This window comes from Phalacrocorax carbo, chromosome 22 (genome assembly GCF_963921805.1).
Source record: "Phalacrocorax carbo chromosome 22, bPhaCar2.1, whole genome shotgun sequence".
Classification (NCBI taxonomy): Eukaryota; Metazoa; Chordata; class Aves; order Suliformes; family Phalacrocoracidae; genus Phalacrocorax; species Phalacrocorax carbo.
Window position 1 is genome coordinate 3,827,456 of NC_087534.1, and position 21,668 is coordinate 3,849,123.

Consider the following 21,668-nt stretch of genomic DNA (forward strand, 5'->3'; position numbering starts at 1 on the left):
TGTGGAGCATATGACACTTTGGGGCCGGATTTTGTCTGATCTTCAAGAAATTATTTGAATGCTAATAGCTTATTCTGGTTTGTGGCAAAGCAATGAAATGTTTATACCTTAACTCTGGTGTTAAAGAGCCTGCCCACTTAATTAGCTAGGGATAGCCAGATATTTAAGTATGTGGCCCTACCTCCAAACACCCTGGTAAACTTTGGGGCAGGTACCAGCTAACTTGGAATTATTTTGAGTAGTATAGAAGGGTTTTATTTAAACAAGAAGTTGTCCAGTTTTATCTCTGCAGTAAACTTCACTATAATATTTTTAATTGCCTTCTTGTTTGACTATTAAGGGAAGTTGTACTCTTTGCCTTTTAAGGATATTCCTGTGTACTCATGGTGCTCTAAAGGCCGTGGCTTGTATGTGGTAAACCAGGGGTTGTTTATGATCTACTGGCAAGAGCAGCAAACTGGAAGTCAAACCCTGTATTATGTTTGGGCTTTGCCTGTGGGATGTTAATCTCTGCTTTCTTTTTCTTGAAAGATACAGGTGGTCTGGCTGGAGTGGCGAGAGGGGTTAATAAAATGCTGTGGGATTCCTGAGATGCACTCTGATTCTTTGGAAAACTTTTTTGGTTAGTTCATTAGACTAGTCTGTTTCTGAAATAAAATCTTCCCTTTGATAGTATTGCTGCAAATCCGGTGGTCTTGCCTGTGTTTGTTTTTAAAATAACATTCCTTTTGAGGAATTTTATCTAGCCAACATGTGAAATTGGAAGTGAGCCACAATGACTTCCTGTAATTGTTATGGGTTACAAAGCTGTATTTAAATGAAGTGTTAAGCTACTTAAAGCATTAACTGATGACAGACTTTAAATCCTAAAAGTAAGAGGGCGATGGCAGCTATTAGTGAGAAATAACTTCTTGGAAGCTTAAAAAGTTGAAAATGGTGTATTAACGAGGCTTCTGTCACCTGGCTGAAAGCAGGGTGCTTAATGTCCTGAAGTATGAAAATCAGTTTTCTCATTCAGTTTTACATATACTGCCGAGTGCTCATATCTGTCGTAAGTGTACTTTGGCACCTTATACTGTTGCTGTTTGCCCTGCTTAAAAGATTCAGCAGGGCAGGACATGAAATTCTGTCAGGGGTTCTTAATTTTGTAAGAAATTGAAAGCAACGTTTCTACAGGATAAACTTGTAAAGTGTGCTTAGCTTATAGAGTCTGAATGCTATTCCTGAACACGCTGCTTTCTCGTGCTACCCTGAATGACTGTGTTTATGTATATTAATAATCTAGCTTCTCTCTCCGGTACAGTCAGGAAGGCTTTCTTGAACTGTAGTTCCAGTATCCAGTGAATCCAGTTCCGGGATGCCTGGTGCTGGCTCAGAAATGTGGCGGCATCATACGAAACAAACAAGTTCAAGGGTTACAGTCCAGTTTGGATTTGTTTAAACAGTAACAAAGGGGCAACTTTATCTTGGCAAACTTTCTGTTAGATCAGGTATCATTTGTTGTTCCTCATCCAGCACCATGCTAGCGAGAGGTGGTGGTCATCTGGTAGCATGTGCTCTGGTCAGCTTGACAGAAATGTAATTGTACTGTCGTGCCTCATCTGGATCACGTGTCCTGTCAGATGTTGGTACCCAGGGATGGCCTGAGGAACTGGGAATTGCAGACTGTCCTCTAAAATGGGGAGAGGTTCTTAGGGAAATTAGACTGCGTCCTTCTGAGCAGTCATCCTGGACTGCAGTCAATAGCTTCATCAGAAGGAAGCGTTAAGTGCTGCTGCTGAAGAAATGCCAAGCAGCACTGTAATTTTATTTCTGCTTGCACTGAGACAGTTGCACTAGCATGGGACTAACTAACACCATGATGATTTACTGGGGAAAAGTTGGCTGCAGCTCTTCAGATGATGTTTTGGATTTTATAGCATGTAATGAATCCACATCTCATTACCGACTTCAACTTTGCATCTGAAGCTGCTGACAAGGCAGATGTGAGGGCTTTACATTAAAGAGTACGTTAGGCATTTTGGGCTGAATGAGTAGGTAGGTGTATATGTGCAACTGACATACAGGCTTCTAAATAAATGCCTGCAGTGTTGTTCCTTGTCAGTACAGTATCACGCACTGCACAACTAGAGGAGAGAAGCCAATTGCTTATAAAACAGGCTGGCGTAGCTTGCTGAGGATTGGTATGAAAGGAGCTGGAGTCAATAGCGAGAGGTATCGCCAACACTGACTTAAGGTTTAGAAATGCCTGAGTATTTTAGCTTGATTCTGTTTCTCTTGTGTCTAGTCATACTAATGTTGGGGATTCTCCTCCCTTTGCCCCAGTGTGCTGCTCTTATTTGTAAATGTTTTTCTCACTGGAGGAAGCTTTAAGCATAATTTTTAAACATGATGTTTAAGCATCTGTCAGCTTGTCTAGAACCAGATTCTGTGTGCACATAATAAATAGTTTGTACATACTGCTCTGTCTCAGACTTGCTTATTTCCAGAGAAGCTTTGTTTAAAAGGGGAGGATTATCACGGATTGCAGATTATGCTATATGTAAACTCTGTACTACAGGTCTTGGGAAAGAGAGTGTGTGTGTGGTATATATATCCCCCCCACTAGTCAACATTATATCGACTTGAGAAAAGCCATAGCCAGAGGTAGGAGGAAGCAGTTGTTTTTAAGTATTTGAAATTAATTATTATCAAGTATACATTCAAAATGCTAATCAAGCTGTAAACTCACTTTTTAAAAAGAAAATGGGTGATACCTCTTTAAAACTGCAAGGACATGAAAACCTCAGGCGGTGCTTTTGTGATTGTAGCAGTGAAAGCTAGGGTCACGGATGTCCCATGCTTACTTTTGGATTGGTTTGTATTTCACCCTAGAAAACCAGCAGACCTTCAAAATTTGGCTCCAGGCACTCATCCACCCTTCATAACTTACAATGGTGAAGTGAAAACAGATGTGAATAAGATCGAAGAGTTCCTGGAAGATGTTTTGGCTCCACCCAAGTAAGTGTTAAAATAGTAATTTGTCACCTTAGATTAGATGGAGTGTTCTCAAAGGGGTTTTCTGCACTGATTAAGATGTTCTCCAGCATCAGTAAACTGAAGATTAGACATGGAAAATAGGTTGGAGTTACTGCTGCTCATACTTTTCCTCCTTCCAGCTCCTTCATCTGTATATTAAATAATAGATTTTTTTAAAGATTATTTAAAAATTGCCCTTTGTAGAGTCCTGTCCTCTTTCCTGCAGTTGTCAAACTAAATGACTTTTAATTTTGATGACTGGGGCAGGCCATTCTGGTGATGTGTTCAAATAATGTTAAATTAGACAAAACTTAGTCCTGACTCCGTAATAAACTGGGAATCCGTTTTTAAGGAGATGTGCAGTGTCTTTTCGAGACTTGTATTTGCAGTCATTCTTCTAGAAGTAAGGTGGTATTTAAGTCTTCAAGAGTTTGTCATTTTCTTGTTCTCACCAGGAATAGCAGCGAAATTTGTACTTAGTGTTAAATATTTTTTAATTCCTTCCAGCTTTCTATAAGCAGATGGACAGTTGTACAGAACCAGAGATTACTAAATGCAACTTGGAAATAATTTTTAAAAGATTAATTCCTTCGTGCTAGGCATAATGATGAGTCCTGCAGATTGATGATTTAGTATTTGGAAATTATGGTGGAAAACACTGAGTACTTTTAAAAATAGCTAGATTGCACAGCACTAGCAAGAGAAATGTGTTTTGAAGCTTCCTCTAAACTGTTGACTTTCTTCTCCCTCAGCTGGCAGGAAAGGGCAAAATGCAGATGCTGCCTTTAGCAGGCTGAACTGTTCTGTCTTTTTAGTGTGGCAAGGCTTTACTTTTCTATTAAGAGATTTGGAGTCCATGATATTCTGGGACAGCTGATATTTAAATGAAAAAAAAAAAACCAAACAAACCAAAAAAGCAAACCTCCAGTGAACAGAGACTGGACAAGAGTATTTAATTTGTTACCCGTTTGATCCCTAATTATATTCTTGTTTAGAGAACTGTGATCTGCCCCCATGGCAGCACTGCTGCGCTAGAGCAAGGGAGCTTGCTCTTGTGACCCTGGCCTGTTTCAGCCACTCTGTGCTTGAAACAAACGCCTGATTCAGAAAGCAGAAATGTGCTTCGATGTTCCTCTGAAAAGTGATTTAAAAGTGTTGGGTTTAAAAATTTTAACTTAAATGGAAGTGTGTGATATTACGCTTGAGAAACAAGTCTTCCACGTTAGTCTGAAAATGGATAAATTGGTAAATGTACATGATGTGGAATTTTTTCTTTTAAAAAGGGCCATTTTGTGCTAGTTGATATGTGATGAGCATCATTCTGCGAGACATGCTGTAGATCTACTGCTTTCTATTTTTTAGGTACCTAAAACTTTCACCAAAGCATCCAGAATCAAACACTGCTGGAATGGATATATTTGCCAAATTTTCTGCATTTATCAAAAATTCTAGACCAGAAGCTAATGAAGGTAGGTTACGCGGGGGCTGATAGCCGTGCGCATGTTGTTTCGTCGTCTTGGGTTTTTCAGAGCAGCTTTACTGTGAAGTGTCTCACTGACAAATTTTGCTGCATGTTGATGGACGCTTGAGGGACTCTCATAAATTAAACCTGTGGTTTAAAGTTAATGGTCAGAGACAAAGATTTCAACACTTCCAAAGAGAACTTCACCTAGGTAGTGTTCAGTCAGAATTTTAGTAGGGTGTGCGTGGTTCGTAAATGCCCCCGTATTGACGCTTCTCTATGCAACAGCCTTTTGAACTAAATAGAAACGACTTTAACATCCAGAACCAAATTCCATGCAGAGTTTGTGTCACGCCCCAGTGGTTGAGTCTCCGTGCATTTGCTGGGAGGCCTTTCTGCACACTTGGGTATTTGACCCTTCTAGGATTGAGGGCTCCCATTCAGAGTTCTGAGTTAAGCTTAGTTCAGGTTGCTTTCTTTGAAAGATTAAGACCTTTTTGTGTAGAGAGAACATAGTCGATGGAAGGTGAGAGATCAGTAGGAGATAAAGAACGCACAGTTAGCCCTTTAAATTGTTTAGTACAAATCTTTTGTCCACAATGTACTTGGAGGGAAAACTATAGTCAGGGACTCAGAATGCCTTTCTGCTGCCTTTCAGATGGAGGGGTTGAAGACATCTCTGTAAACAGTCAAGAAATACGTGTCGATTTTGTGGGGTGTGCTGCCCTCTGCTGCTGTGTTCCATAAACCTCCTTGGTAGTCAGTGTGTTTAGTCGTGGCTGTTAGCTGAGCATGTGATGTTAAACAGCTTATGTTTGAATGAATATAAACCCTAGCATAGCTTAATTCTAATTAGTTTAAGCCAGATAGGAATAGTCTTAAGAAACTGACACAAGCCACTTTTTAAACCAAAAATAAACATTTGTGGACAGTCAGAATATTTCAATTAGTGCAAGCTCATGTATAAACGAGCTTTTAAATAACCTGCATCTCTGTGATATTTAAAGGGATTCCAGGTCAGTTTCAGTGTTACCGGTTACCACAAAGGCAGCTCCAGCAGTTAGTGTTGCCACAAAAATTGTACAAGGGTTACAAATCCTTCAGCATATGGTGTGTGCTGGGTAGTACAGTGATGTGGATTTTGGTTTTTGGATCTGGTACTAATATCAATATTCTAAATGATAATTTGCTTTGAAATTTGTGTGCTGTGGTTTGACTTTTTTTTCCTTAAAACTGTTCCTTCCTCCCTCTGTAGCCTTAGAACGTGGCCTCTTGAAAACCCTCCAGAAGCTGGATGAGTATCTGAACTCTCCTCTTCCTGATGAGATAGATGAAAATAGCATGGAGGATATTACAGTTTCTACCCGCAAGTTTTTGGATGGCAATGAGATGACATTAGCAGACTGCAACCTGCTACCCAAACTACACATTGTCAAGGTAAATGACTTGTATGTTGTTATGTGATAAGGAAGAACAAAACGCTATGGCTTACGATATTCTGGAGTCCCAACTCATTTCAACCACGTGTAAGCTCCCATGTAAGTTTAACTACAGTATAAACAGTACGTGAAATTGTGTAAGACTTAGGTAATTTGCAAGGACTTCAGGGATGGAGCGGCTGAATTCGGTGAAGGTGTGAACCCGAAGACAAGTTGGGTGGCAGATGATGAAAAGGCACAAGCACCGACCAATGTGGTCACAGGCAGTTGCAGCCCTTAGAAGACTGAGGTAGAAGGAAGGGTAACATCCTATGACCGGTTGATATTTGAAGCGGATGTCGTCTCACAGCTGTAGAGAAAACCGCTCCATTAGCAAGGAAGTAAATGACACAATGTGAAATACAAGGATTGTATTAAAACAAACAAAAACATCAGAAGTCTAGCAAGAGGTACCCTAGGATAACCACAGGAGTGAGGATGTGCCCATATAATTGTGGCTTGATTTCTTTTCACTGTCTCCAGTGATCTTTGACAGTTTTGTACTGCAGATGGAGCCACAGATTAAGTTTCTGCCTGGGTGAGGACAGTAACAGTAACTAAGCGAGGCAGGGTGCTGCCAGGCCCAGGCATATCCCGGAGGGGCAGGTTCTGCTGACTGTAGGAGCGACTCTGAGCGTACGTGTTGGAAGGATAGCTTAACGAGAGAGTGACAAGGGATGGAAAAGGGGTGTAAATTGAAGGATATAAATTCATAATCTAATTCTTTTGTTCTAGGTGGTAGCCAAAAAATACCGCAACTTTGAGATTCCCAAGGAAATGACAGGGATTTGGAGATACCTGACGAATGCTTATAGCAGAGATGAATTCACCAATACCTGTCCTGGAGACAAAGAAATTGAAATAGCTTACAGTGATGTAGCCAAGAGACTCACTAAGTAAACAGCACTTGCAAAAGAGATGACTTCTTGCATATTCCATAACAACGCTTCTAACAGACTGCTCTTTTCATATAAGATAGCAATTTTTTTGCATGAACTTGCAGTTATTCAAAGTTATGGTGGATAGACCAGGTACAGTAATTACCTAAAGTTTGCAGAGTTAATTATAGGCTTGTTTTTCCTTACCTCCTTTCACAGCAAGTTTGAATCATTAATGCAGTTATGTTAATATTGCACTGGGGTAACTCCAGATTCTTCAGGCTGAAGGGTTCTCTTGCCCCTACTACTTCTCTTTGCAAACATTTGGTCCCTGTCTATGAATTGGTTGAGGATACTGTCTCGCTACATGGTACAAAGGAATATTTATGTATTTTGGAATTTATTGCTTTTCCAGAAGATCTATACACAATTGTCATATCTGTGACACATTGAACTGTACCTGCTTGTCTATCCTATTTACATATAGAAGGGAACTTATTATCCAAAAGAGCCATTTGCAGAATATTAGGCAACATTAAAAAAAAAAAAAATCTCTTGGATTTGAAATCACAGTAATGGTTGAGAATGGACTCAAATGTGAAACTTGGATTTGAGTGACCTCAGACGTCAGGGGAGTTTGAATCTAGGCTTGAGTGCTTTAGCAGGAAGCTTGCTCAGAGTTAGTACTTCGTTGTGTCTTCAAGAGCTTGATGAGATTAAAAAAAAACAATATTTTTTTTAAATTGGCAACCTACATTTGTCCCGAATTTTGAGTTGCAGCAAACGAATATTTGTCAGGATGCCCTTTGCCATCTGTTCCCCTCAAAAATTGCAAGTGGCTTTCTTTTTGGTAGTTAAGAGCCTTTATTTTGTATAGGTCTTTCTGGTGATACTTACAAAATCTGTGCTCTCGTAAACAAAGTACATGTAACGTTAGTGTGCTAGTTGGTAAATAGCTACTGTACGTGGTGAATAGCAGTGCAATGATTAGTGATGCAGGACCGAACACTGAGAGCTGTTAAAGTGGGAGTCTTTCTGGGAACTTTTTCAAGCTATTTCTTTTCTGAAGAAAGCTAAAGTGACCTTTAAAGATAACATTTGCCTTAAATTATAGTATGCATTTTTTTTTCCTGAAAGGAAATCTATTAATTACACTTGTAAAAAAACGGTGTGTGAAATCCAGTCCTTTACATGGAATTTGTCCTAATTGCTTGTCTGTGCACCTGGACTGCAATTTTGCATAATCATAATCATTGCACTACTATACATAATCTTTTTACAGCAACACTGAGGAATAGCACTACAATTTTTTTAAAAAGCAATTTTCAAATATTTCTAAACCAGGGAATAGTTTTCTTGTTTAAAATTAATGATTTTGATGCATGAAATAAACGGCTAGGTTATTTTTAAAAGACCATCATAAACAACTCCAAAGAATGCTAGACTTATATGCCTATTTTTTTGTAAAGATACTTTTATATTTAACTGATTTTAGAAGCTGGAAAGTGCTATTCCTGGTAGGTTGTTCTTGGAATATTTAACATTCTGCAATAACGTGGAAATGCTCACATAAACACTTTTATACACTAATTTTTTTGGTAAGCACTGGCTTTATGAAAACCAGCCTGACTTTTCTAAGCATCCTGCTTTTGCTACTTTATATACCCATGAAGTTAGTTTGACATAGAAGAGGTAGTCTAAAAGATCCGTATTTGTATACATGGCTTGTGGTGCCTTGTCTTGCCTTCCTAGAGCTAGAACTCCAATATAAAGGCAGTTAGCAATCCTGTTACGTGTCTTTCGATGACAACCATAGATACACTTAGACCCTATTATGATTTATTACAGGAGTGTTTAGTCACAGAAAGAAAATTCTGCAGAGCAACCTCGTTAGGAAAAACTTAACTGTAGCCTTTAATAATTACTGTATTCTAATGTCACGTTCTCATCCTGAATAAAGTTTCTCAGCCATAATAATCTTCTGTAGGGATTCAGTCTCTCCTACAACGTGACATGTAGAAAAGGAATGCCTTCGGGTTTTGTTAGATAACATTTTTAGTGACACATAGGATAAAAAAAACCCCAACCCTTGTTGGTTTGGTGCTCTTTGCCATTGTATAATTAACCTTTAAAAACAAAAATATAGGAAGCAATGTGATTGCAGGCATACTTTTGTTGTTAAGTTTTGAACTCTACTTTAAAACCTAGATCAGGATGGCCCTTGGAAGTTGTCTGAGGTTGTAGTAATCGGGCCTCGCTCCTTTTAAAAGCAAATTAGCCATAGCGTGTACACGAGGCAATTACGTGCATATGAGCATGAAAAGACTTTCATGCAGTTTTCCAGTGTGTGCACTGCCTGCATATCAATGCACACAAATACTTGTTAAAATACCAGGCTTGTTGTCTTTTATAGATAATATATTCTCTCTACTTTTTAGGCAATCTTCAAACAATTGTAATACATTATACTCAGCGTTAAGTATTTTAATGATTGTGTCTGAAAGCTTGTAAACAAAGTTAAAGCTCTTGCTGTAACTAATGTTTTTCTTATCTCAGTACAATGAAGTATTGAGTGTCGGAGCCTTTCCCTTATAGGTATAATTCAAATGAGGACCAGGTTAGCAATTTCTAAGGTGGTTACCGTGTGATAGCTGTTAACTGTCCTGTGCAAAAGGAGTCAGTATCTTCTAGGCTTCCTATTGCACAGTTTTGTTGTGTTGTGGCAGAAGCTGGCCAGCCTCTTGCTGGCTTCAGCAGAGGCCTGGAGTCTAATGGAGAGCGGGTGGCTTCCACCTCTGCAGGTGATCCCTTCAGAACGTCAGAGTTATAGCTGGAGTGGTGTGTAAAAGGCTTAGCGTCTGGTGTGGGTAGAGCACTTTCATCTGGCCCCAATCACCAGCGCTACATTAATTAAAAAAAGCCCTTTCATAACTATGTAAATTCTTGACTTCTGTCAACTTGTTTACAATCTGATCTTTAAATGCATTTTTAATTTCATCAAACAGCAATTAATCTACCCCCTGTTTAAATTTAAAATGATGCTTCTAGCCCCTTCCACAATTTAAAAACAGCAGTTACCCTTTCAAGTAGGCATTCCAGTTTGCAAGTTGGTTGCGTGTATTAGCATGCTGAATAACTTACTTTATTCTCAAGCTGAAATATGCTTAAATTCCCATTAAAACAGGTGACTTGTGTATTTCCTGAGCATAAAGGGAAAATCCATCATCTTCACCCTGTTTTTGTGTGGGAGAACAGATTATACTATGTGCATGATTTTTTTTTTTTCCTAAAAAAGCTTTCCTTCTTGAAGAGATTCCTTATGTGTAAGAGCTGCCTGTTGAACAAGAGGCATGTGAATTCTGAAACAATTTCATGGACTCCAAAGCTTTCCTGTCCATCTACTGTTCACTGCTGGTCTGTGTAAACGTCCCGCACGGACAGTCACAGCCATGTAGCTTCCACATTTGCATTTTCCCATAAAATCGGTGTTTTTTTCCGCAATGGGCATGTCTAAACTGATTGAGAGTAGCATGCAGTTCCATGATAAGAAGAGAGATGTAATCGAGATTTTATGCTAAAGTAGCAAATTAGCATTTCGTATCAAAGGAAGACAGACATGAATAAATTGAAGATGCTTGAGCCAAACCCACTGATGCCTATCTCGATGTAGAACAAAAAAAGTGGCTAAGTACAGTCAACTTTTTGTTTTTACTCTTTGCCACTCAGAGTGCTATCTGAACGCATCCAATGAATATTTTCAGAAGGCTTTATCCCAAGTGGAAAATATTTAATCTGCCTCAGAACCTGTGCCACCAACTATTACGTTTTGTTTCTGGAGGGGGTGTGGGGGATGGAAGAAGAGTGGAGCAGAATAGGATCTCGAGACTCCCAAGACAGGACATCAAGAATTGGAGCATTGTTCGCAGAAATACTTGAAGAGTTGATGCAATTTGTTGTAGTTTGCTTATGTCTTTCACTCTCTGGAACATCTTTTACAGATATACCAGTATACTGCTGGCAGCTATTGTTAAAAATAAAATTATATTTTCACTACCAAGCAGATCTTTCTCTTATTTCTGAAGTCTACAGTTCTCGCATGTCTGAGCTGCGACTTGAATGTGCCGTGCTAAACTACAGAACAGAACTTTGTAGTGATTATATTCTTAATTTCTCAGTTTCTGGCCTTCTGTTTTTTTCAGTGGTGTTGTGGTTTAAGGCAGAATATGTGCTGATTCTAACATCATAACTAGCTGTTAAGTTCTTAACTGCCTTAAAGTTAAGAACGAGTTGAGAAATACTGAACTCTACAGAAATTATGAAGGTGATTTTTTTTCAGATTTTAAGTGGAAACTCTTCAGAATATAAGCTTTGGTAGCTTGTTTTTCTGTGGAATACTAGGTTTTCAGAGTTAAACTGTGAAAATTGATTAAAAAGACATAAAAAAAAAATCTCATGTTTGGTGCAACTTGTTTCCACCCAGATGATCCACTAAACCATATCAGGAGTTGCGACTGAATTGGTCCTATCTACAGAATTCATGGATTTCAGACTCGGTGCTCTTATTCTGAGTTTCAGCTGTGTTTCCTTACTGTCTTTTGCTTTCAAATATGTCTCGAGTAGCCACGGTAAACACCGTATGCCCTCGCTTTTAATCTCCGTATGTTAACTAGGTACTGGGTCTTCAGAGCAAAGACCACCAGCAGTTTTCTTCAAAACTTCCTAAGCGTTATCATGTCAATCTCTTGTCTGCCTTACGAGTGTTTGAGGTGCATCTGGGGTCTGATTTTTGTTTTTGAAAGGAAGTTTGTGGAACCCAGCAGACATTCCTGGAGCCTGTAATCTGGGATGCCATCATCTGCGTTTGAGCATGTGCAGGGAAGTCTCAGACGTGCTTGAAGTAGTAGCAAATCCAGCAATTAAAGCCTGGGTAGGATTACATACCTGTGTCGCTGTATTATTTTACTGACTGCAAGGTTTGTGATCAGAGGTGGGTTTTGCAATAGCATTTGTAGTTGCGTTGTTTGAGTCCGGTCACGTGCTTCCACGAAATGCAGCAGTTTGGGCTGGAAGGTGGTGGTACGCCCACCCTCTCCACGTGAAGAGCACACTGAAAGGGAGGAACGTTGAGCTGCGAAGACGATGCTGGTCCTGTGTGGCAAAGGCAGTAGGCTTAGGATATGCAATAAGTGTTTTGTATAACTATGATTTGCTGCGAGAGCTGCTTTTGACTAGGTAATAACCTTTATATTTTTTGCTAGGTTTTGTTTTTAAGATACCGCAGGTGACTCCCCAGGCTGGCGTGGAAGGTTCCTCCTGGATGTCCTAGCAAGGAACAGCTGGATTTCCGTTTCTGTGAAAGCTATGGAGCCTGCTCCCAAAGAGCTCTGTGTAGCTGCTGACTGTGAGCAGTGGAAATGATTTTAAGGGCTTGAAGGGAGCTAGGTGAGGCTGAATGTTTCATACGTGTTTCTGACCGCTGCATTCTCCCGGCTCTCAGGGACAGCTCTGATCCAAATAACTTTGGACTTGGCCTGGATCCAGCTTTCATAGCTCTGGCTTACCTCTCCAAGAATGGTGTCACGTTCCCAAGGAAGACTAGTCTAGAGATCTGTAATGAGCTCCAGTGGTTTAGGATCTGGACTACCTAAACCGTGTAAGTAGCAATTGTGAAAGCAGCCAGTGCCTGTTCACCTCATCGCAAGGGCTGAGCGCAGCGCAGTCTGAGAATTGCAGTGACTCCTGTGAAGTGTGTCACCCGTCTCCCGTGTCCTGTCTGCCCCCAGCATCAACATGCTTTAGCCAGACCCCAGCTAAATATATCTAAGTGATTAGTTTCTTTCTGTTTGTACTCTGCCTTGTTCAAAGTGAGCCTCACAATGTTCTGGAAATTGCTGTCAGTCTCTGGTACCAAGCCGGGGCAGATCTAGTGATCTTGAGCACTGGTTCCCCTTGGCACTTATTCTTAATGGCACCAGCCTTGAAGTATTGTTGGAAATACTGTTATTTGTTTGAAAATACTATTAGATACTCATCAACTTACTTTTGTGATGTTTCACCGAGAAGTTCCTAGAAATAAACTAGCACTTTGTTAGCAGTGTTCCCTCTTTTACACAGGGCTGTTGGACACACTTCAGGAGATCGATCTGACTGGTCTTGGTCCATTCCTTTAGCAATTAGCACGCTTTGTCAGAGCTCCAGGTGTTTTATTGCACAGAGGCTAAAACATACTATTTGCCAAAAGCCTCAATAATATTAGTTGTGCTGTGGAAATTCCAGAAACAGTTTTCTAATTACTTCCTTAACTCAGTTTTTTTATAAACAGCAGCAAAATACAGTAGCTAAAAGGCTGAGGAGACCCTGCAAGTGTCTCCATTGAGTACTTGCTGGTGTAGGAATAAACCAATTTGTCAGAGGGTAGTTGGGATTTTTATAGAAGGAAGAAGAAGCCTGGACAAACCTTTGGGTTCAGAAGGATGGAAAAGGAACTCATTTGACATGGTTGCCTCGAGGGTTTTTGGACACTTATTACAATGAAAGCTAAGTATGAGCTGAATGTCTGAACATTTTGCTGTCTCTGAAAGTCTCCAAGAGAAAGAGGGTGGATGTAGTGACTCATTAATCAAGAACACGTTTAACTGTAGTGGTTCCCAAACTCCTCTCAGTGGATTGCAGGTGGTCCAGGAGGCCAAGGAGGGCCTTTGATGGGCTTGTATGAAGCAGGGGATAGTGGTACCAGTGTGAATGGTCCCCGAGAAGTTGATGGACCTTTCAGTCACAATTGTTTAGGGACTGCTGCTCGAGGGCTTTGCTTTCTTCGTTGAATTCAGTCTGCAAAAGCAAGATTCACCTTGAACTAGTGAACAGTTCACACCCAAATGCTTGGTTTTGTGGTGGTCTCCTGAAGTCAGTAGGCACAGCGGTGAGACTCAAAGCGGTGTAACGAAAAAAATGCAGCAATAACAAAGCTCTTTAGTCTGGGTTAGTATTTTTCCAAGACTGCCAAAAGCGTGTGGTGGCTGAGCAACTTGGGGTCATGATCGCAGTGTTCAAAAGTAACCAGAGGCTGGGGGAGGTAAACTAGTCAAGTGTCATGGGATAACTTCTGAAAAGTCTTACGGCGACGTAAAGAGCCTGGCTTTTAACTGTGTGTGAGAAATGAAAATTCTGGAGGTGAGCAACCCTTCTCCCTGCACATCCTGCACTTGGTTTTGCTAAATTTCTGGTGAGCTCCCCAAGCTGATGCTGGACGGTTTCCAGAGCTGGAAAAAGAGACCTCATGATTCTTTGACTCAAGAGAAGAACTGCTGTGTTCTTACCACTGGACAGAGAGATGAAAACAGTTGCTAAACAAAGATCAAACGTGAACTTTATAAATAAACAAACAAAATTGATGCTAAGGGACGTCTCAACTCCTTTGCCTACAGCAAAGGGCTTGGCAGGACCTAGGAGAATGACTTTGTCAGTTTGCACACGGAATTCTTATTTTAAAGAGTCTGATTAAAGTGATACTGCTCCTCTTAATGAGTGTGAAGGTTATGCTGGTTAAAAATGGCCTTCTCTGCCCATGCACGGGTTGAATGCAGGGTGAAGAAGAAAGCATTTACGGTGCTGAACTCTACGTGTAGAACGTGGCAAAGTTTTAAATGATGCGTGATTTAAAAAGCTGGTTGTGAGAAGCTACTGTTAATAATAAAACACTCACAGGCAGCAGGTTTGGTAGTGTGCTGGAGAGGGAGCTTAGTCAAGTGTCAGAGGCGCCTGCAAGGCAGCGGCGGGGGTTCTCCGATCTGATGTGTGTTTCCAGCCTCCTGTTCCAGTCCTTCCCATGAGGAAGATGGGACTGTAGGTCATAGAAATGGGTTTGCCCAGAAGTAGTTGGTTGTTGGAGTGGGAGCAGAACCCAGGAGTAGATAGCCATTATTTTTACCTTTTTTCCCTTCTCCTGTCAAGTTTGAAGAGTAACACGAACCGGGAACAGGAAGCTTGTTGGTCACACTTGCCCGACACATGGACCCAGCAATCTTGATGCCCCTTTCCTGTCCCCCGCAATAAGTAACTTCATCCGTGACAGCTTCTGCTCCTGTTTCTCCTTTGGTTCAACGCCCCTACTGCCTGCTGCAGCCTTTGCTGTGCGATGCTTTAGTCTGGATGTGGAGCACAGCTGCAGCTGGCTCCTGTTTTTAACACAGAGCAGCCCCCTCCAGCCTCCTGGCGAGGCAGCAGCTGCCGTCAGCCCAGCGCCCGGTAGCGACGAACGGCACGGCACAGCCTTCTCGCAGAGGCTCAGCGGCTCCGTATATGTCGTGCTGTATGTGCACAGCTTTCCGAGGACTCGAACCCCTGGGTACTCCTGCAGCTGTTGTGGGAGGCCAGGCAAAATATGAAGACCCCGGTCGTCTTCCTTGAACGATTTACTGCCTGAGGCTTGAGTCTCATTAGAGACTCGCTGCCTTTAAACACAAAGCAGCAGAGCTGGGCCCTGTGAGCAGCCACGTGGAGCTGCACAATCCTTGGAGGCTGTTTCTGCGGTGAAGTTCTTGTTGGGAAGAGTCTAGCAAGGATGGTCTAGACAATAGTTCCCTGGACTTGACTCTAGGGGCCATGAGTTCATTTCTTGTCCATTTGGCAAGCTCTTTCCATTTGTGGGGTCTCAGCTTTGCTTTCTTAAAAGCAGATTAATCGCCTTTGAAAGATTTTGGTAGTGGTTTCTGTCTGTTACCAAAGAGGAAACTTAAAGAAGAAAGTATCAAGGACAGCGATTTCCCTATGAGATCTAACTGAAGACCCTCAGCGGATGTACTTGCTGTCTGGCAGCAGAGCTGGCCTAAGCGCACACGTAGCTCCAGAGGAGTCACGGCATTGCTGCACCCTGCCTTGGTCAGGAGGCTCGTGGGGTGAAGAGGGGAGCTGAGGTTGCTGCACTAGAGAGGGGTGCTTGAGGACAAGGGCATGTGCCCCAAGGAAATTGGCTTCTATTAGCTCTGCTGGTCACAGTGACTTCTGTTTATCTGCTTTGCTGGCTCACTGAGAACGAAGTTACATCAGTGTAACAAAGCTGCGTTAGCGTTCCTACCGACTGTGGCTTGTAGCTGAATTTTTTCGTTTGATCTGTATCCATGGGCTTCTGCTGTGGGTACGTTTGAAACGAACCTGAATGATGAAGCTTGTGCTTTTCTTCTTGTCATTCAGGGCACTTGGACAGCTTAAACTGCTGTTTGCATGCCAGGTGGCATTGCCTGTGACAGGAGCATGTGAAGCCAGGACGCAGCGTGAGAAGCAAGGACATAGGGCAGGAAAATACTGAGAGTTTTTGCAGCCCCTGCTTGTGTATGTGGGTTTAAGGTGTAGGCAGGCATATGCTGCTTCAGCTACTTCTTAGTTTTAACTTCCTCAGGCAATATTTCTTATAGGGACTGGGAGTTCCTGCAGTCTGTGTGGGTTTGGGTTGGTTGTTTTTTTTTAAGGCAGTGGTTGGCTTTTTGTCTCGCTGCGCCCACTCGCCTAGGAATCAGGTATACAGCAGTACATGCACGTTTACTGGAGGCACCGTGCAAGGGGTTGGCGGATTTGAAGTGTTCAGCCTGAGATCTCTTCAAAGGGCTCTAACTAATTTCAGAGCATTTTCAGGACTTTGAGCAGAATCAGCCACGCAGTAAAGCTTGCCGTGGGAAGGAGTGTGAGCAAATGCTGCTCTGACCGTTGGGGGAATTCTCTGCTAGATTCCTTGAGGAGAGAAATTTTGCACACTTGCAGGCAACTCACAGGACGGAGGCCGTCCGTGGCTACCTGCCCTCCAGGCACTCAGTGTGTGACAGACCAGTTCAGTTAGTCTAAGATGCTTTTGTGCTAGTGGGCAGTGAAAGATGCACATGAGCAGACTTTCTCACAGTGCGACTAGCCCACAGGGCAACGCGATCCATAGATCTTAGTGTGCAAAATCCCTTCTCAGGCTCCCTCTGTCCTTCCCCTCCAGATGAACTTTCCTTATGGGTAGTTACTGGTTACAGCAGAACTTGCTCAGCTTTCCCATGAAACTTCCTGCTCCAAACTGGATTTTGTAGTGGCTACTGCATTGGTCTGAGCCTGTTGGTGGTTCGTAGTGTCTTCGTGGGAGGGAAGGATTTGGGGAAATCTGGGGTAAGGAGAAAGGTACTGCTGTGTAATGTGCTGTAGGTGACGAGAAACTTGCTGGGAGCAACCGAACAGGGGCTCCTCAGGGCAGAATCTTGCCTGTGAGCCTTGCAAGCCTATCTGCAGGTGCTTGACTGTGGGTCCAAATGGTTAAGCCTGTGCTTAAGGAGGGAGAGGCTCCTGAAAGTGTTGGATGGCTGTAAGAGAAGGATCCTGAGTATCATAACGCGGCTCAATGTATTGGAAGTCTTTGAAGTCTTCTCCTGACATCCATCCCGTACCAGCATCTTTCATCCTTCGCCAGCGCTTCCCCAGCTGAAGCTATTAAAGGGAAACTACAGAAGCCATAAATCCTGGCTGTTAACATCTCCAGTGGTAAGATTTCACAATGAGCCTAAGTTGCTGCAAAAGATAAGAGAAGGCCTTGAAACCGAGGCAAGTTGTGACTGGTTCCCAAGAATAGCTGAGCTTCACAGCTTCGTTGGGGGTCCCTCCAGGTTACTCGCTTTTGGGCGCAGTAGCTGGCTCTGCTGCCGACTCTCTGGGTGCCCCTGCGTGAGTCACCTGGTGCATGTCTACATCGTGCAGCGCGGCCTGGAGGAGAGATCCCCAGCTCTGACCTGGCCCAAAGGGTGAAGCTGTATCTGGGGTACCGCGTGTAGGTTAAACAACCCAACTGCAGTGTTGTCCTGCTGCGGTTACGCTGCTCCCAAGGATTGATCTTATCACGTCCGCAGGGGAGCTGAGCTTATAAATGCACCCGTTCTAGTGGAGTGTGGGCACATGTCAGGGCCCCCACTTTGTGTGCAGAGGGTGGAGTGCCTCTCCCAGAGTTTGCAGAAGGGCCAGGAAGGAATCCAGGAGCCCTGATTCCCCAGGATCCCCGCTTTGGCCACACCGTCTGGTTGGAACAGGCAATGAAAGGCGGGGTGTCTTTGTATTTTTACATTGAGATAGTAGCCGGAAGGCTCCCTGCTTTATCAGGAGTGTTGGTTCAACAGAGGAGAAAAACGCAGCCTGAATTGCCAGAGAGCAAATAGGAGTGATTCCTGGGAATGTTTCCTTGAGTGAATGGGAGCGTTGTTAGTGGGCAAACTGGAATCAATGTTACACTCATAATTTTATTTACACCCTTGCTCTGATCCTGATCTCTGCCCAGCCTAGAGTGCATATCTGTACAGAGTTCACTTCAGTATAAACACTTGGCTCTGCAGAATGTGTCGGTACATCAAATTGTCTGCCAGGCACCTTCCTGAATGATTCTTTTCATGGGAGACTTTTTTTTTTTTCCTCATGTCTCTTCACAGCACTGGCCTAGCCAGTCTCTTCTCTAGCAGCAGGCCAGGAGGAAGTGACGGGTCCGCAGGGCGAAACGTCCAGTTACCCGCAGGAGAGGGTGGCAGAATGGTCACAGCGACTGTGCCCCCTCCCCAGCAGGAGCTGTTTTCCCATCGGCGTTGCTTGTTCCTGCAGTTCCCACCCGTAGCAGCAGTGGGAGAGAGAAAAACCTGCCTCTCGGCATGCTGAATGTTGTGCTGTGGACGCAGCTGCTCCTAAGCCCTCCGAAAGAAGGTGGTTGTTACCATCTCTGTGAAACAACTTTGGAACCTGTCACAGCGTCGGTGCTGGAACACTGGGCTCAGTGAGACCCAAGGTCTTGGTCAGAGCATGGGCTGGGCTCAGCACTGCTGTGGGCTGGAGGGACACGGAGTGGCTCATGTCATATCTGGCCAACATCCTCGTTTAAATGTCTCAGACCTGCAAACCGCTCCCTCTGTCCTGCCAGTTTGGTCAGCTTTGCTCTGCTCACTTTCTTCCTCCAGGCATTAAAATGAGTGTCTGAATAATCCCACTTTTGATTTTCCTGCTCTGAAGTCCTCCCCAGCATCACCAACTCACAACTGCCCTTCTGTGGGGAAATTGCCCACCGCTCCGGCCACGCGCTGCTCCTCGGGGCCACGCTTTTCCGTCCCCGTCACATGCTGTGCCACGGGGAGGCTGGTGGCTGCTGGTGTGTGCGGAGGGCAAAGCAGATCCGCTTGGATGCCGGAGAGCTCTTGGATCTGGTGCTAACACCCAGACAAACCCAAGGCTTTGAGGAGGCAAACGCTGCATCTAGGAATTCAGATCAGCAGCTGTTAGTGAAAACCTCAGTAAGGCAAGAGGCTTCGGAGCTGCCGTTGCCCTCCAGGGATGACTTTGGTCTTTCTCAGGGCGTACGCGTTGCTCGCCCAGACCTTCCTGGAAAAGGGAGCCTCAATGTCAGCTACACTGATGAGATCTTTTTTTTGTCTTTTTGAGCTGAAAACCAAATCCTCGGTGTTTGCTGCCCTACCGATTAACTGGAGGTAGGATAAGCCCTTCCAGGCACCGTGTTAGTGCAAAGGTGCCAACAGTCCTTGCCTATCGTTGCTTGCTCTGAGCAGATGATGTGGACTTTGGGGAATTGGGACTCCTGGATCTGCTCCTGGCACTGAAGTATTGCTTTATTTTCTGTGTGCAACAGGGGTCCTCAGGGCCCTGGAAAGCCCTGTTAGAGCAAGAGCTTAATGAATTGTTGTGAACCTTCCGTTTCTGTGGCATCCGTGTCTCTTATAACCTCTTAATTTCTGGAGCAAGGGGAGGCAGCGGTAGGGGAGATGCACAGAAAGAAGCCTTGGATGAGCTGGGAAGATGAAGAGGAGAAACAAGCCTGGGAGCTGCTGTGTCCTGAGCTGGCAGCTCCCCTACAGAGCCATCCTTGCTGGGACATGAGGCAGGCGGCCCCAGTTCCCAAGGGCTCCCGCTGCTCTGGTAACACCGGGTTGGGTTTAGCGGGGAAAGGGCCCTATTTCTGTTTGCATGGTTTGGAAATGTTTTCCTGGTGCTGAGGAGGAGCGCAGGGCTGTTGTTATCCAGCTGGCCTGTGGAGGTCAGCCTCGGCTCAGGGAATCTCCCCGGCAGCTCCCAGGGAGCAGCAGGGTGGCCCAGCACTCGTCCCCCTGCCCAAGTGGGGGGCCATGTCTGAGGCTGCACCTTTCACCCCACCCAGGGTTTGGCGGCTCTTGCCACCCTCCTGTGACATCCCGCTGCTTTTTCGTAGTGGTCCAGAGGGAGGAATACAGAGGCACAGGAACATGTTTGACTTCTGGAGAGGCAGAGAATGAAGGAAGTGAAAAAGCGCTTAACGCTCTGGGCTGACCCTGTTTTAACAGCATGAGTGCATTTGGGCTTGGCTTAGAGAAACGTTTGTCCCCGCGATCTAGGATCTGGGGCACATCTCCAATGTGCTGACCTGTGTCTCACACTTCTGAGGATGCAGGTCAGAGGCGACCGCGGATGGACATCAGGACTCTTCTTGCTGTTTGTCTGTGCTCTTGGTGTTTTTCAGACCCCTCCTCATCCAACGAGTGAAGGACACTGGAAATGAATGAGTGTTTGCTGTTGTAGGGGTCCCCGCTCTCAAAATGCCACAAACCACTAAGGTCTGTAGCCTGGACAAAACACGGCTCTAGATACGGGATAGTTTTGGAAGGACCCTGGGCAACCGAAGCCCGTGTGATGCCTCTCTCCAAAGCCTACCAAGCAGGCCAGTGCGACCAGCGCCTCTTATTATGGCATTTTAAGACCATTTCTTTCCCACAAGGTGTTTCCTTGGCCCATCCTGGGTGGTTCCTCTTGCTGTGTGCTGCCTGCTAGTTAGCAGAGCTGAATTTAGGCTCCTGAAATGACCTCTGCTGCTGGGCTCCTGTCCTGCCCCGCGGGATGTGGCTTTTATGCCACTTTGCGTCACTCATGACAATGATCGTGGTTGTTCTGGGAAATGGGGTTGCTGGAGCTCTGAAGCAAAGGTCACCATTGCAGGTGTGCAGTGAGGCCTCAGGATCAATGGAGAACCGATGGAGAAGAAAAGTACCTCTCACTCCTCGATCTCTCCTGTAGCACTTGTCACCTCTTCTAGGAAGGCTGTAATGGTGAGAGCTGAAGGTCTCACGTCCCTGTCCTCCTGGCAATAGATGGGACAGGTATTAAACCCAGCTTTCTTGAGTTGGTGCCTAGTGCTGCACCACAAGCGCTTTGCTGCCTCCTCCACCTGACAAGGGCCACGTGGGAGCCTCTTCCATGCAGGAATACATTTTTTTTTTCCTAATCCTGAATTAGCCCTGTCTATGGCAATACAGAATTATCGGACATGGCGAGTTTGGAAAAACCAAGGACAAGGAGTCTATCAGGCCTTTCTTAGAATCTGCAGAGCTGTTCAACGCTGGACATTGATGATGCCCTCTAGTGTCACCTCACGGGGAATGAGAGCTCGGTTTGGGACGCTGTTGAAAGTCCTTGCCTTGCTGGCTCGTGCGGCAGTGGTTGCTGCCGATGCCCTTTGCTCCCGCCCCGGTGATGGTTTGGGATACTGGATTCTCCTCACAAGTGTGTAGGAAATTCCCATGGTGAAGGTCCAGGAGCTTCCCAGGAGCTGGGCACCTTAGGTGTTATCAAAGCAATAATTCTTCCCATTTCTCACCTAATCAAGCAAGGAGAGCTTAAACGATGAGGACGCTGGTGGTGACCACAGCAGATGCTGAAAGGCTCCGCTGCTCTCCGGCTGGGTAACCGTCCTCACTTTGTGCTCCCCAGGCTCCATCGCAGCCATTAATATGCGGAAAAGGTGGATTCATGTTTTAGACGAGCTCATAATCTTTGCTATTAACAGGTTTCTATAGA

General features: G+C 44.2%; 1 protein-coding gene across 1 annotated transcript in view; it reads left to right on the forward strand.

The window, feature by feature from the left end:
• The window catches only part of CLIC4 (chloride intracellular channel 4), a 32,849-nt gene extending 21,956 nt beyond the window's left edge, over positions 1-10,893 (forward strand). Inside the window, exons 3-6 of the mRNA XM_064471479.1 lie at positions 2,875-3,000; positions 4,381-4,487; positions 5,736-5,917; positions 6,694-10,893. Coding sequence (XP_064327549.1) covers positions 2,875-3,000; positions 4,381-4,487; positions 5,736-5,917; positions 6,694-6,858 — 580 coding nt within the window. The 3' untranslated portion in view covers positions 6,859-10,893. The remainder of the gene's footprint in view (positions 1-2,874; positions 3,001-4,380; positions 4,488-5,735; positions 5,918-6,693) is intronic.
• Positions 10,894-21,668: the final 10,775 nt, after the last annotated feature.